The sequence below is a fragment of the Callorhinchus milii genome, unplaced genomic scaffold, assembly GCF_018977255.1.
Source record: "Callorhinchus milii isolate IMCB2004 unplaced genomic scaffold, IMCB_Cmil_1.0 Scaffold10, whole genome shotgun sequence".
In the NCBI taxonomy this organism is placed as follows: Eukaryota; Metazoa; Chordata; class Chondrichthyes; order Chimaeriformes; family Callorhinchidae; genus Callorhinchus; species Callorhinchus milii.
Genome location: NW_024704751.1, coordinates 5,474,131 through 5,488,180, shown reverse-complemented (window position 1 = coordinate 5,488,180; position 14,050 = coordinate 5,474,131). Strand labels below are relative to the sequence as shown.

General features: G+C 51.0%; 1 protein-coding gene across 5 annotated transcripts in view; it reads left to right on the top strand.

Annotated features, from left to right (window-relative positions):
- LOC103183340 (coronin-6) overlaps positions 1 to 13,175 on the top strand; it is a 52,252-nt gene extending 39,077 nt beyond the window's left edge. For 2 of the 5 annotated variants that reach the window (XM_007900768.2, XM_007900767.2), the window contains exons 4-12: positions 3,865 to 3,994; positions 4,996 to 5,177; positions 6,995 to 7,114; positions 8,184 to 8,303; positions 9,981 to 10,085; positions 10,558 to 10,703; positions 10,998 to 11,055; positions 11,595 to 11,825; positions 12,852 to 13,175. In XM_007900768.2, the coding sequence (XP_007898959.1) occupies positions 3,865 to 3,994; positions 4,996 to 5,177; positions 6,995 to 7,114; positions 8,184 to 8,303; positions 9,981 to 10,085; positions 10,558 to 10,703; positions 10,998 to 11,055; positions 11,595 to 11,825; positions 12,852 to 12,974 (1,215 nt within the window). In that variant the 3' untranslated portion in view covers positions 12,975 to 13,175. The remainder of the gene's footprint in view (positions 1 to 3,864; positions 3,995 to 4,995; positions 5,178 to 6,994; positions 7,115 to 8,183; positions 8,304 to 9,980; positions 10,086 to 10,557; positions 10,704 to 10,997; positions 11,056 to 11,594; positions 11,826 to 12,851) is intronic. The other 3 variants (XM_007900770.2, XM_007900769.2, XM_007900771.2) reach the window with 3 other exon arrangements.
- Positions 13,176 to 14,050: the final 875 nt, after the last annotated feature.

Genomic DNA, 14,050 nt, shown 5'->3' with positions numbered 1-14,050 from the left:
CTTAACTTGAATACTAAAAAGCACGTTTGGTGTTTGAGCAATGAGGGAGCAAGTAATACGTACAGTACATCTTATGTGGAGTTTGGTGTCAACCTGGCTCAGAGAGCAGCATTCTGAGAAGCTCTGAGCCTCCAACCCATCCTACACCCCTCTACTCCCTTCTCATCAGCTCTGAGGAACAACTGCGTGAGATGGGGGCTCTTCTTGAAAGGGTTCGTCTCAGAGGAGACGTCTGCTAATAGGATTGAGTACGTAAACCGGAAGTAGCGGATTCAGAACAGCCAAGGCAGCCGGCTAAGTCAACAGAGCTTCGGGTCTGTGATCGGCAAGTCTAAGGGCAAGGCGCCAGGAAGTCTTTCGTTATACAGAGAGTAATGAATGATTGGAAAGGGTAATTGGGAAACCCGGTCATGTTGCGGGGGGGGACAGGACATTGGAGCAATTTTACGAAAGAGCGTGATGTGGTGATGGGATGATGGTAGAACGGGTGAAATCAAATGGACTGAAGAGGGAGGGTTCTTGATTCGAAAGCTTGTGCTCTTGTAATCCTGCTCGAGCCAGTGAAACTGCATATTCCCCAAGAGCTAAAGAGGGAAACTGCCTCTTTAGAAGCTATAAATTTCAGTGTTAAGCTGTGTTTGCGAGTAAGAACAGAACACGCTGTGCTGTAAGCTTCACTCTCTCCTTTGGCAGGATTTTTCCCACTATCCAGTTTCTCTTAAATCAGAATAATACAGTTCAAAGGGACTCTCTCCCTATTGTGATTGTTTTGCCTGCTCTCCCCCACCCACCCCCCCACCCCACTCCCCCACCCCCCACCCCATAAACGACCTGATACGGTGACGTAAATCATTACAAAATGCACAGTTTGCATCACTTTCCTGCCGCGATGTAACAGCTGCGAGTCAGGCGAGTGGATCTATTTCCTCTCACGAATTTAAAACTTTGCGCACATTCCCTGTGAAGGTTCTCGCCTCAAAAGGAGTTTTACTTCACTCCGAAATGCACAGTCACTTCCCAGTAAAAATCAATGAGAAAGCTTTGACTTTAAAGGGAACTGTACTGTACAAAACGCTCAGATTATTATTTTTATAAAAGTAGTCGTTCGCTTCATAGCTGTTTGTGGGACGTTGCTGTGCGCAATTGGCTGCCGCGTTCGCCCACAAATATACAGTCAATTCACTTTCACTTTCACAGTGTTTTCTGTGAAGCGCTTTGGGAAGTCCTCCCGACGTGAAAAGCGCTATATCAAATGCAAGATTATTATTATTATTATTATCACAGTAAAACCCTGTGAAGCGTTTTGAGACGTTTTGATCGATGACACGACAAGGCACTGTATCAAATGCAAGGATTATTATTATTATTGTACCCTTATTATTATCAGGGCTGTAGCCTAGTGGTTAGCTCAATCGCCTCACAAGCGAGAGGGCCCAGGTTCGATTCCTGAGTGGAACGAAACCTTAGACAAGTTTCCTTACTCCACACGCTTCTGTTTGCCGAGCGGTAAGTAAGAAACTTTCCGGGGGTAATAGTTCGTTAAAAAAACCTCAAAAAAATGTGGTCACTAAATCCAGGACTGTTTGTGGGACACTGCTGTATGCAATTGGCTGCCACGTTTCGTCCACAAAATACACAGTCAATCCACTTGGCATATATTCTGGGAAGCATTTTGTCTCGTCTCCACGGCGTGATAAGGCGCTATATCAAATGCAAGGATTATTGTAATCTTGTCTTGCACATTGAGTCATGATGTTTCTGGGTGAGGCACCGGTGCCTTTGCAAGTGTATGAGTCAGTGGCTTTTTTCGACAGTGGAAAGAAAGAAAATGGGCGAATAAAAGAGAACATTAGATGGTGCTGAGATCTTCACTGTGAGCTTAGCTCTGTGACTCAGTTGGTTTTGTTCCTTCTCTTAAGGTGAAATCCCTCGCCGTACTGCAAAGCTTGATCTCTTCTCTCTTTCAGTCGTTGCTCTCTGATCGCCCTACACTTGTGCTAATCTCATTAAGAGCTGTCCTCGCTCCTGTGCTTCTGAGTCTGAGTGCCCTGGGAGACGCTTGATAGGGATCGAGTCGCCTACTGTGCAGCTAAGGCTTTTATCGGAAGGAGACTGATTAGGTTAAACACGCGCCTGGAATCCGACAGATAGCTTGATGCTTCGAACGCCAAGGCACGGTAATCTCGAGATAAACTAATCACCGTCATTACTGGATTGGAGCCTGCTTTGAAATTGTCACATATCCACACCTATGTATGGCGCCTACACGTGGGCATTCTCCTTGTGTTTGAAACGGAACGAGCACTCTTTATGCATCTCTCAACAACAACAACAAGATTTCATTTATAGAGCGCCTTTCACGTCGGGAGAACGTCCCAAGGCGCTGGACAGTTGGGTCGGGACCCGAGCATTGGGGGGAATTGGTCAGGGTGAGGGGAGGAAAGGGAGGGAGCGAGGAGGGGGTAGAGAGTCGAGAGGGAAGCTGAAGGCATCTCATGAGTAATGCACACTGCTTACCTAATTCCAAAGAATATCAGGTACAGGTTGGCAAAAGCCAAGGCTTGGGGGACCTGTGTTGTAGTCGGGCGTTGGATTTCAGCCAAAAAAAACAATCACGTAGTGTGCCATCGAGAGTACCGCCTGGCAAGCTTCCCGCTGGAAGAGCAAGAGCAAGCGTGGAAAGAAACCTTGCCCGTCCCTCCCCCCCCCCCCCCCCAAGTGACTGTAGGGGTTGGTGGCATGAGATTTCATCTGCTCTGATGACCAGAGCAAGTAGCTGGGTGTCGTGTAGTCAAATGGCCCCAATTGTCTTCTCCGTCTAAACCTCTCTGGTAGAACAGACCCTGGGATAGCACAGCAGGACGTGTGGTTCCTGGGGCTGAAGGCACGAGTAAAGTGCAGCGATGAGAACGCTGTTCGCGTCAGGAAAGAATAATAACTATTAGTTACGGGGGGATTTTTCTACGACGCTGATCAGTGTTTTGAATGGCAAAGGTCCGTTGACCGCGATGCTTGTGGTGGGTCAGAATAACACAGGGATCTCAATAAAAAAACAGGACAAATGTTGGAAATTGCATCTCGATTCCCTCCGAACGCAAGCGCACCAAAGAGACTGCGTGCGTCTCTTTAACTCCCGCCCTTCGCCCGCGTCGTTTGTAAACCGTCGCGATCGAAACCTAAGTGGTGCGGACGACGATTGCGTTCGGCGACGGCCCCCCCCCCCCACCCCCACTTTCCGCAGACGGGAGGACGTCTCGAAGCCCCTGACTGCAGGGAGCGAGCACAGCCACTGTGGGCGTTGTAGGGAAGCCAATGTCGGTGCGTTCTGTGTGCGTGGGGGTGCGGGGGCCGCAGATAGAGCCGGGTGGGACGGTCGCAGTGAGAAAAGGTGACCGTGTGCGCAAGGCTGACTGGCCTGTTAACGCAGAGAGCTGGGTTTGTGAGCCCTGTGCTGAATACACTGTGAAGCATGACTGCCCTCTGCTGTGTGTGCGCGTGTGTGTGTGCGCGCGTGTGTGTGTGTGTGTGTGCGTGCGCGCCACCAGTCTTCACGTGCTTTAAATTCATCCCAATTGCGCTGTGCGAGACGGCTCAGAGTGTCAGCCTGGCTCAGGAACGCAACTAGAACCGGCCTACGAAACACACGGTCACCGCTCTCCACAGCAAAGCCTCCGGAGCTCTTTGAGACGTCCTCCCGGGGTGGAAAGTGCTGCTGTACCAAATGCGAGGGCTTCTGATGGGTTTGTTGAATTCGCTTGGCGCGCTCGCAGGTTGCTGAAATGCGCAAGCAAGCGTCCTGCGCCACACGTAACGGTCAGTGAGGCGTCTCTTAACCCGTGCGTGTTCGCATCCTCTCCCTCGCAGGTTTGGCAGATCCCCGATTACGTGCCGGTCCGCTCCATAACTGAGCCCATCGTCATCTTAGAGGGTCACTCGAAGAGGGTGGGCATCGTGTTGTGGCACCCCACCGCCCGCAACGTGTTGCTGAGCGCAGGTACGCCCACCGGCTCGCCATCTCGCACCCGCTCTCCTCCGAGCCAAGAATCTCTCCAGTCGTGAGACGTCTCGAAGACGTGAATAAGGCGCTACATCAAATGCAAGGGTTATTATTATGTTGCACATCACGACAAAACGAGAGATGATACTAATAATGATCCCGGCCTTTAACGCAGTGCTTTTCACGGTTGAGGGGTCGGAATCGGGAGGGGTGAGGGGTAGGAAGGGTGGGGGGGTGGTGGGGGGGATGCAGGGGTGGGGGGATGGGGTGGGAGTGTGGCCGAAGGGGCGGTGAAAGGTCTTGAGGCGGACCTTGAAGGGAGGTGGGAGGTGTAGTGGTTGGGGTGGTTGGGTGGGGGTGAGGCGAAGGGATTCGGAGGACGCAGTTCCAAAGGGTGGGGGCGGGAAAGCTGATGACCGGACCGCCAATGGTGGTGCTTTTACATCCGCTTCCACTGGGAACGCTCTCCAGAGCCTCCGGAGCCGGTAGCTCTGTGCTGCTGAGCTCTATGCACAGCCACTGATCACCGACAGAAGTAAAGGGAGCTTCTGCTGGAGCCGAACATCGGAGGTTAACAGTGTCAGGGTGGGTGGCAACATCTTAACAGCGACAACAACTTACATTTGCACAGCGCCTTTCGCGTCAGAAGGACGTCCCGAAGGCGCTGGACAGTCAGGGATCCGCACCCGAGCTGGTGGTTGGGCTCAGGAGGGGGCGGGGAAGGCGAGGAGCAGAGGGCGAAGAGGGTGACCGAAGGCCCAGTCGAAGAGTGGGGTGGGGGGGGGTGGGGGGGTCTTGAGATGGGTTTTGAAGGAGGCCAAGGGAGGGGGGTCTCAGCAAGATTATCAGCCATGATCGCCAAGCCGGAGGGTCAGCGAGCGGCTACTGTTCTCCCTGTCTCGATGCATTATTCTTAGAGTAAAGATCTCAGTCGTGTCCTGAGAGCTTTTCTTACATGAGGAACACATTAAGTTTGATCCCCGCCTTGTGTGTTTCAGGCAGTGATAACGCGATAATCATTTGGAACGTGGGCACAGGCGAGGCTCTGATAACCCTGCCCGACCTGCACTCTGACCTGATCTACAACGTGTGTTGGAATCGCAATGGCAGCCTGTTCTGCACCACCTGCAAGGACAAGAAAGTTCGGGTCATCGATCCCAGAGAGCAACGTATTACCACTGTAAGTGGCTTTCTGCCAGCCTTGCGGGGAGTGTGTTTGCGTGTGCGTTTGTGTGTGTCGGGGTGTGTGGGGGGGGCGGGCGGGCAGGAGTTGCAATCGCATGGGAAACTGGAACCTTTAAAGTACCCGTTTCGCCCACAAAATATACAATCGATTCACTTTACAGTATATTCTGGTGAAGGACCTTGAGACGTGATACTGCACTATATCAAATGCAAGTATTATTATTAATTAGTTCCAAAGCTTGTTATCAGGGGCCGGGGATCAAACTTAATGTGTTTCTCATATAAGAAAAGCGCCTCACGACATGACTGAGAACTTTGCTCTCGGAATAACACATCGAGACAGGGAGAACAGGAAGGCATGAGTTTAGAGTGTGCCGAGAGGGGTAATTTCAGGACAGAAATCAGGAAGTATTTCTTTGTCCGATTGGACCAGGGGGGGCACCAGGGACCAGATAGGGGCCAGGATGCTGGGTCTCCTTTTAGAAAATAAAATGGAATAAGGAGCTCGGCTTCCCGGAGGGAGATTGTCAGAGGTGCAGTCCTTCACATTAGACATTAATCCAAGGTCCCAAAAATTCATTAGCCTGTCACAGATCTCCTAATGTTTATTATGGGGCGAGAGGGAGGGAGTTTGTCTCATGGGGAGGAAGTGGGGTGCCCCAGCATTTGCATTCGATAGACAGCATTAGATTTGGCTTTTAACAAACAAATCAATCTGGCAGCCTGGGCAAAGATCCTCAGCAATCGGTTGAATCCAATGCAACTCGGCTTCTACGGGAAAACAGGTGTGTGAAACACTTTCCACATACATGGAGGGCTTTGAGATGAAATGAAATACTGGTACTTTACTGGTGGATCCCAGTAGGAGCTCACTAACTAACCTACCACCAGGGACACAGTAAAACTAAGGCCCCCACTGGGTCAAACTCAACTTCAACTTAACAAACCGAGAGCAAGAAAATGTATGCGAAGACGCGTTACGTTACTTTGGGCGACATCTCTGCAATACCCTCTCTCTCTTCCTGCTACACTGTGCTTAGAGGCAGGCAGGGTGTGGGGTGAAATGGCAGCGAGGAACAGGCGCTGGTTAAATCTTTCATTTCGTCCCTCTCCTCCCCCTTGTGGAGTCCTGTAGTGTATTGGTTCTATAGATTGCTCGCCTCGCAAGCGAGAGGACCCGGGTTCGATTCCCGGGTGGGGTCAAAAAACGTAGGCAAATTTTTCCTCACTTTACGCGCCTCTGTTTACCGAGCAGTAAGTAGGAACCCGGTTGTTTTCGCAACTCGATAGCCCAGCCGTAGACGGGCAGAGGAGAGAATTCGTCATTAGCCAAGAGAAATTTGGAGCAGAAGCATTTTATTCCCAAACGATTCCACGGCTTCCCCGCTGACGCCCACGGTTGTGGTTTTCCTCCTGGTAACCAAAGGCGATAAAGCAAAGCAAGTTGACGATTCTGCAACTGCGTGTACCTCCCCACCTCCCCCCCACTCCCAACCCCCACCCCCAGGGCCTTACCCCCTCACCCTGCAAAAGTTTAAGTGCAAGTTTTGGGGGGTGGGGGGTGGGTGGGGTGGGATTTGTGCATGGACGTTTTCTGGGTCACTTACCGTGTGCTGTGCTTTGTGAACTGACTGCATGTCTGTTTGGTTTTCCATCCCCTCCCCTGCCCCTTCCCCCTCCCCTGCCCCTTCCCCCTCCCCTGCCCCTTTCCGCTCTCCTGCCCCTTTCCCCTCCCCTGCCCCTTCCCCCTCCCCTGCCCCTTCTCCCAATGAATGTGTTCCCTCGTTGCCCGACGCGAAACAATGCAACCAGGAGAAGGACAAGGCTCACGAAGGAGCTCGCCCCATGAGGGCCGTCTTCACGTCCGACGGTAAAATTTTCACCACCGGCTTCAGCAAGATGAGCGAGCGGCAGCTGGCACTGTGGGACCCGGTAGGAGACGGTGGCACGTGCCAACGGCGGGGAGGGAGGGGCTCTGCGGGGAAACCGCCGAGAGACAGGGAGTGGGCCAGACGCAAAGGCTCACCGGCAATCAATCAATGCCCAAATGCCACGTCAGTGGGATGAGAAACACAGAGAGAGAGAGGGCATGTTTGTCGTCCAAACAAAAAGCCTGGGTCTGCCACCTGGCAACGTAGACGGTCAGTGAGGTGATGGGCGGTGCGGGCGAGGGAGGGAGAAATCAGATCCCATGTGGGCAATCTGCGAGCGTGGCTGTTCTGGTCGTTGTAACAATAATTTGGTCACTTCAATCCGGGACACTGCTGTGCGCAATTGGCTGCGTTTCGCCCGCAAAGTACGCAGTCAATTCACTTTACACTATATTTGTTCTGTGTGAAGGGCTTTGAGGTGTCTCAACCTTGTGATGAGACGCCTCATCAAACTCAAGGATTATTATTATATTAGTATTATTATTATTGCCGGCGCAAGACACTTTGGGCTGCTCCCTGTCTCTAGGTTCCTTGCCGTGAGCCTTCGTGCAAAGAGAAAGCATCAGAGATAGAGGGGGTGGGGTGAGGTGATGCTGCCCTCAAATCCGCCAGAATTTCCGAAACGTATTTAAAATTAAATGTTAAAAGTTTCGCCCACAAAATTTACAGTCAATTCACTTTACAGTATATTCTGTGAAGCGCTTTGAGACGTCTCGAAGACGTGATAAGGCACTGTATCAAATGCAAGGATTATTATTATTATTATTATTATTATTATTATTATTATTATTAGGGACTTGCACGAAGTATGAGGCTGGCGGTATTCTTGAGTCAGCCAGCAGGGGGCACACTCTGAGACTTTCTCTACTACAATAAAAAAAAGTTGGGAACTATTTTCTCCAGACAGTGGATTTTGCAAATATATGTTTGGGTTTGGGGGTGGGGACGAAACAACAAGGATCCGGCCTTTTGAATCCTGTCTGAAATAAATAATTCCCAGGTTAAAGCTGGAAAAAAAAGTGTTTTTTGTTTGGCTTCCGGATATGTAACCCCTTGTTTTTCTCCGCTAGGAAAAAATGGCTCCTCATGACGGTATGAGACCGATGAGAGCTATTTTTACACGAGAGGGCTACATCTTTACCACAGGATTTTCCCGAATGAGTCAGAGAGAGCTGGGGTTGTGGGACCCGGTAGTACTCTTTAGCAACAAGGCAAAAGCACCTCATGCATTATCCCCTGGCAATGGATGATACATAGGGGCTTAGTCTCTGGTGTGAAGTGTGACTTGCATGGGCCTGGTTATATTACAGAGGGCAGGTTAGACTAGTACACGCACCAGCATGACAGCTGGGGATGGTTGGGGTGGGTGGGGGTTGAGGTGGACCTGGGTTCGATTCCTGACAGGGCGAAACATTGGGCAGGTTTCCTTACTCCACACGCCTCTGTTTACCTCGCGGTAAGCAGGAGCCCAGTTGTTAGTCGGTTGGCGGATTGCTTTTCCGGGGACAATAATTTCTTAAAAAAGTAATAATTTGGTCACTCGGTCCACGGCTGTTTGTGGGACACTGCTGTGCGCAATTGGCTGCCGCGTTTCGCCCACAAAATACACAGTCCATTCACTTTACAGTGAAGCTCTTTGAGTCGTTTGGAAGACGTGAAACGGCACTATATCAAATGCAAGGATTATTATTGTTATTATTATTACAATAAGCCATGGGCACCCTGATCACTCAGACATTGCAGAAAGCAGTCAATGCACTTCCGATTGCCAATAAGACCAGCCCACGGTAAAGGGATGCCATTTCGTTAGGATCGACGTAAAGTTGGGCAACACAAAAAATTGTTACAATGAGCTCCGGCCAAAAAAGAAAGGACGTGTGGGTGAGGAAGAAAGGGAAAACTGCTGTAGATTTCACAAAAAAAGAGGGAACTCTCGACAACGACATTCGGAGTCTGGATGACTTCCATTTCATTTCCAAGAAGAAGCAAACAGACAAGTAGGAAGAAAATAGGTTGCACAGTAGATTGAGCTGTTATACTAGCGCTTAATAGCTCTTTATCTTTCTAATCTCATATCCTCACGCTACCTCCCTGCCCCTTCACACCTTACCTACTTTCCTAAGCACCCGGCCCTCTCCCTATTAAACCACCTCAGCTGCTTCTGCAAGCTCTCCGAGACTCTGCCCAGAGTGAAGGTTACTGTATTAAATGCAGGTTGTTGTTGTTGTTGTTGTATGCATGGCCTCTTGGGGCAGCACATCCCACATTCCCACAACACCCTCAGTGTTAAGGAACGATTAAATTTTGACCACGAATGTTTGTGGGCGACTGCGGTGCAGAATTGGCTGGCGTGTTTCGCCCACAAAACACACAGTCACTACACTTTACAGTGCATGTGAAGCGCTTTGAGACTTCTCGACGATGTGATAAGGTGCCATATCAAATGCAAGGATTATTATCATCATTCTATCCCCGATTTTAAGGTAACAGTCCCTTACCAGAGTCTTAGCTACTCGGCAATTCCCTTTAAGTCCTTAAGTTGACCCGTGAAGCGTTTGAGATGTCTAGAAGACGTGATAAGGCGTTATATCAAATGCAAGAATTATTATGATTAAAAAAGGGAACAGTTTCGTAGGCCGGCCCTGGTGACTTTAGCCTGAACGACAGGAACTGAGAGCTACGAGAGGCGAGGACAAGGTCTCGCTGAGATACACTGAGGTTTGACATTAATCTCGAAACTCCCCCCCCCCAATGGCTGCTTGGTGTGAATCGCTCATAACGATTAACATTGGATTCCGTGTGATAGCAACCGGCTCAGAGAGTGGACGTCTCCGTGACTCAATGACCTCTCCTCTGTTCGGCCTTAGAAAAACTTCGATGAACCCATCGCACTTCAGGAAATGGATACCAGTAATGGGGTGCTTCTGCCTTTCTACGACGCCGACTCCAGTGTAGTCTATCTCTGTGGCAAGGTAAGTGCGAGTTGTGGGGTTCACATGCTCAGAGAAAATACGTCTCCCGCCTCACCCCCCCTGCCCCCACCCCCCCCAGCATTGGCGGGCGGTCCTTCAGCCTCTCTGGCCCACCTTCTGGAACTCCATTCCACAGGCCCTCCCCCCTCGCCCCCTCCCTCGCCTCCCTCAAGATCCATCTCAAGACCCTCCTCTTCGACCGTGCCTTCGCTCAACCCTCCTGCCCCCTGCCCTCCCCGCCCACCACCCCTCCTGATCCCAACCACCAGCTCGGGTGCTGATCCCTGACTGTCCAGCGCTTTGGGACGTCCTCCTGACGTGAAAGGCGCTGTACAAATGTAATTTGTTGTTGTTGTTGTTATAAGCCAAGACCAGATGGAATTCAGACCTCCAATGTGATACATTGAGACCTGTCCCACCCCTCCCCCCTCCCCCACACCTGACAAATCATTTTATCTTTGTTTCTGTCCAGGGGGACAGCAGCATCCGATACTTCGAGATCACGGATGAGCCCCCGTATGTCCATTACCTCAGCACATTCAGCAGTAAGGAACCACAGAAAGGCATGGGCTTCATGGTGAAGAGAGGCCTAGATGTCAGCCGCTGCGAAATAGCAAGGTCTGTCTGCCGTTCTCGGTGTTTCAACCCATCGTCCCCCTCAAACAGTCACGTTGGAGGGGAATAAGTCACATAGCACGTTGACTCCTGGTATGGGCCGCTACCCTGGGTAAAGGGTGCTGCATAAGTTGTTGTCGTTGATCGTAACATCCGATCACTTCTGTTGAACCTCGCCATTGCCCTCCTCCCTCCCTCCCCCCCTCCTCGGTGATCCGCTGGATTCATTGGCGGATACCAATTATAGAGGTGGAAAGGTTGGGAATCTGACACGCTGCGTTGACCTTCCCTTTTCAGGTTCTATAAACTACACGAGCGGAAATGCGAGCCCATCACCATGACCGTGCCTCGAAAGGTGAGGACCGCACCGTCTCTCGTTACTGCAGCGATCGTTCGAGAGGAGGAGGAGGGTTGGGGTTGGGGGGGTGGGGGGTTGTTGGGCTAATGCAAACACTTGATCCAATTGTGACCTAAATAAATGACGATTCTCGCAATCGATATACAGCAAATTAGCATGTCGGTGGGTGTGGGGGGACGTCTGAAAGTGCTTCACGGGACTTTTTTCCGGCAAAAATGTAGTGACTGTGTGGTTTGTAGGAGGATGTGGCCGCCAGTTTGCGCCCCGCAACGTCCCCACGGAGGGCTGTGAAGTGTACGACCATTTTTTTCATCGGGGTGGCTGGGGTGTGGGGGGGGCGGAGAAGGGGTGGGGGTCGACCATGAAACAGGGCCTACGGGGAAGCCACTTCAGCGGTTCCCACCACCCACCCCCCCCCCCCCCCTGCTGTTGAACGCACAGAGTCTTACTTGTGGCTTTTATTTCCCCCCCAACAACCCCCCCACTTCCTCTCCCCCCCCAACCACCCCACCCACCCTCCACCCACGCGGTTGCAGTCGGACCTGTTCCAAGATGACCTGTACCCAGACACAGCGGGTCCCGAGGCTGCCCTGGACGCAGAGGAGTGGATTTCGGGGAAGAACGCAGACCCTACGATCATCTCCCTGAGGGAGGGCTACATTCCACCCAAAAACCGAGAACTCAAATTTGCCAAAAAGAACATCCTGGACAATAAACCGCCTCTCGGGCCGCGGAGAAGTTACTCCACCTGTGATTCCAACTTTGCTGTGAGTTCTCGTCCCCGGAAACAAGTGTCCTCTGTCATTTCCATCTCCTTCGCCTCGCTCGCTCGCTCGCTCGCTCGTTCTCTCTTTCCCTTGCCTCCTTCAAGACCCTCCTCTTCAACTGTGCCTTGAGTCACCTTCCTACCCCTACCGCCTCCCCCCCCCCCACCCCTCTACCCTCCCACCACCCTTGCTCAGGTCCAAATCCCTGATCGTCCAGAGCCTTGGGACATCCTCCTTACGTGAAAGACGCAGTACAAATTTAATCTTGCGTTGTATTGTATCAAAGGGGGTTTACGATTGGGGCATTCCCCCCACACCCCCCCTCCTCCCCATCCGCCCCGCTGTAGCTGGACAACCCAAGACCCCAAATAATAGCTTTTTTTTTAGTCTTAAGAACATTACCTTCAAATTTAAGATTACAGTGTTTTTGGACCGTTTTTAAGATCAATTCCAATATTCAGTATTAAGTTCAATCTCGATATTCATTCTCACCAGCCACATGAATGCTGCTAAGTATCGTGCACTTGTTATAGCCCCCCCCACCCCCATAACGTCAATATTACTGCCAGTTACTGTGCCAAGCTCTCCAAGACACTTCCCTGCGTGTATTGTCTGGCCAAACACAGCAGTCACTTTGCATATAGCAAGTGTAATCTGGGGGAATTGTTGGCCTGGAGACCCCAGGAGAAACTCTTTGATATAGCGGCTTATGACGTCTTCGAGACGTCTCAAAGCGCTCCACGGAATATACTGTAAAGTGAATTGACTTGTATATTTTGTGGGCGAAACGCAGCAGCCATTTTCGCACTGTAGCGTCCCCACAAACAATCGTGGATTGAAGTGACCAATTTATTATTATCATTATTTTTTGAGGGAGTTATTAACCCCGGAAGAGCGATCCGCCAATCGACTAACAACCTACTTACTGCAAACTTGCCTAACCACTGAGTTGCAGGACTCCAAAGAAACATGCCTTTCTCCTGAGGGAGGAATTGTGCTAATTGTTCTCTCTTTCTACCTGACCAGCGTACATCCTTGGAGGAGCTAATGGACGAGATCAAAACACTGAGGGTGATCGTTCAATCCCAAGAGCGACGCATCACAGACCTAGAGAACAAGCTCTCGAAGTTCACCAACGGCAGTGCTTAATGGCACCCTTCTCCCTCCCACCCTCCCACCTTCCCTCCCTCCCTCCCTCTAGCATGCACTTCAAAGGCATTAGTGCTTCATTGCCAATTCAACTCAACTCAACTCATCATTGTCCCATCTCGATAATAACTGGTGGCCAAACAATAGCAGCTCTTGTAACGATCTACATAAAAGTACACGCATTCGATTTAACGTCTCAAATGAGCTGAGACCCCGTGGAAGTATTTTAGCATTTTGTGCCGGAGTTTTGGTTTGCGGGGCCTAGCGGGTGTTGGTGGTTGGGGTGGGCGGCGGGGTGGGGGGCGCGGGGTTGGGGGTGTGTGTGAGGGGGTGGGGAAGAAAGAAATTCATAGAAAGTGCAGAGAGATGTTTGGGAGAAATGGCAGTGAAGCAAAGCGATGTGCCATACACGCGATCGGTATCCCCGGGATCGGTCCAGGACGAGTGTTATCATCATTTAGCTAAGCATCCGTGAGCAGATGGCTTCAGTATGTCCCTCAGGGAGTCTTTCCTTGGTGATAGCATTGGTGTGTGTGTGTGTGTGTGTGTCTGGGGGAATGGATGGTGTGGGGGTCGGGGATGGGGGTGTTGGGGGTGGTGGGGTGGGGGTGGGGGAAAGAGAACGAAAGCCAAAGTCCTCAACAAGACCTCAGTGTGTTCCAGTGGGTCAGGTTGAGGGCATCTCGGGTTGGACTCTTGAGCAGGGACGCAACTCTTCGAGTGTTTTTTCCAGTAAGAAAGTAGCTTCCACGCAATCTCCTGGCAAACTTCCTCACAGCCCCGCTGTCTGCCAAACGCTGTCTGAGAACCAACGCGTCTAAAGATTTTTGGTGCGTCTCATTCTTTTCGCGCAAACAAACAAAAAAAAATTCGGACTTTTTGTCCTGCGAGTCAAAACCAAAGGGTGTCCACAAAGTCCTGTTACCCCCATGATGTTTCTCTCTCTCTCTGTCTCTCTACAGTGCGCTGACCAACAAACATGTGAAACATGTGGAAGGGCAATGTTAATTGTATCTAGAAGTACTTCATTGTATTCGGTACAAAGTGTTTCGCTGTATGTTTAGACGTCCAGAGGT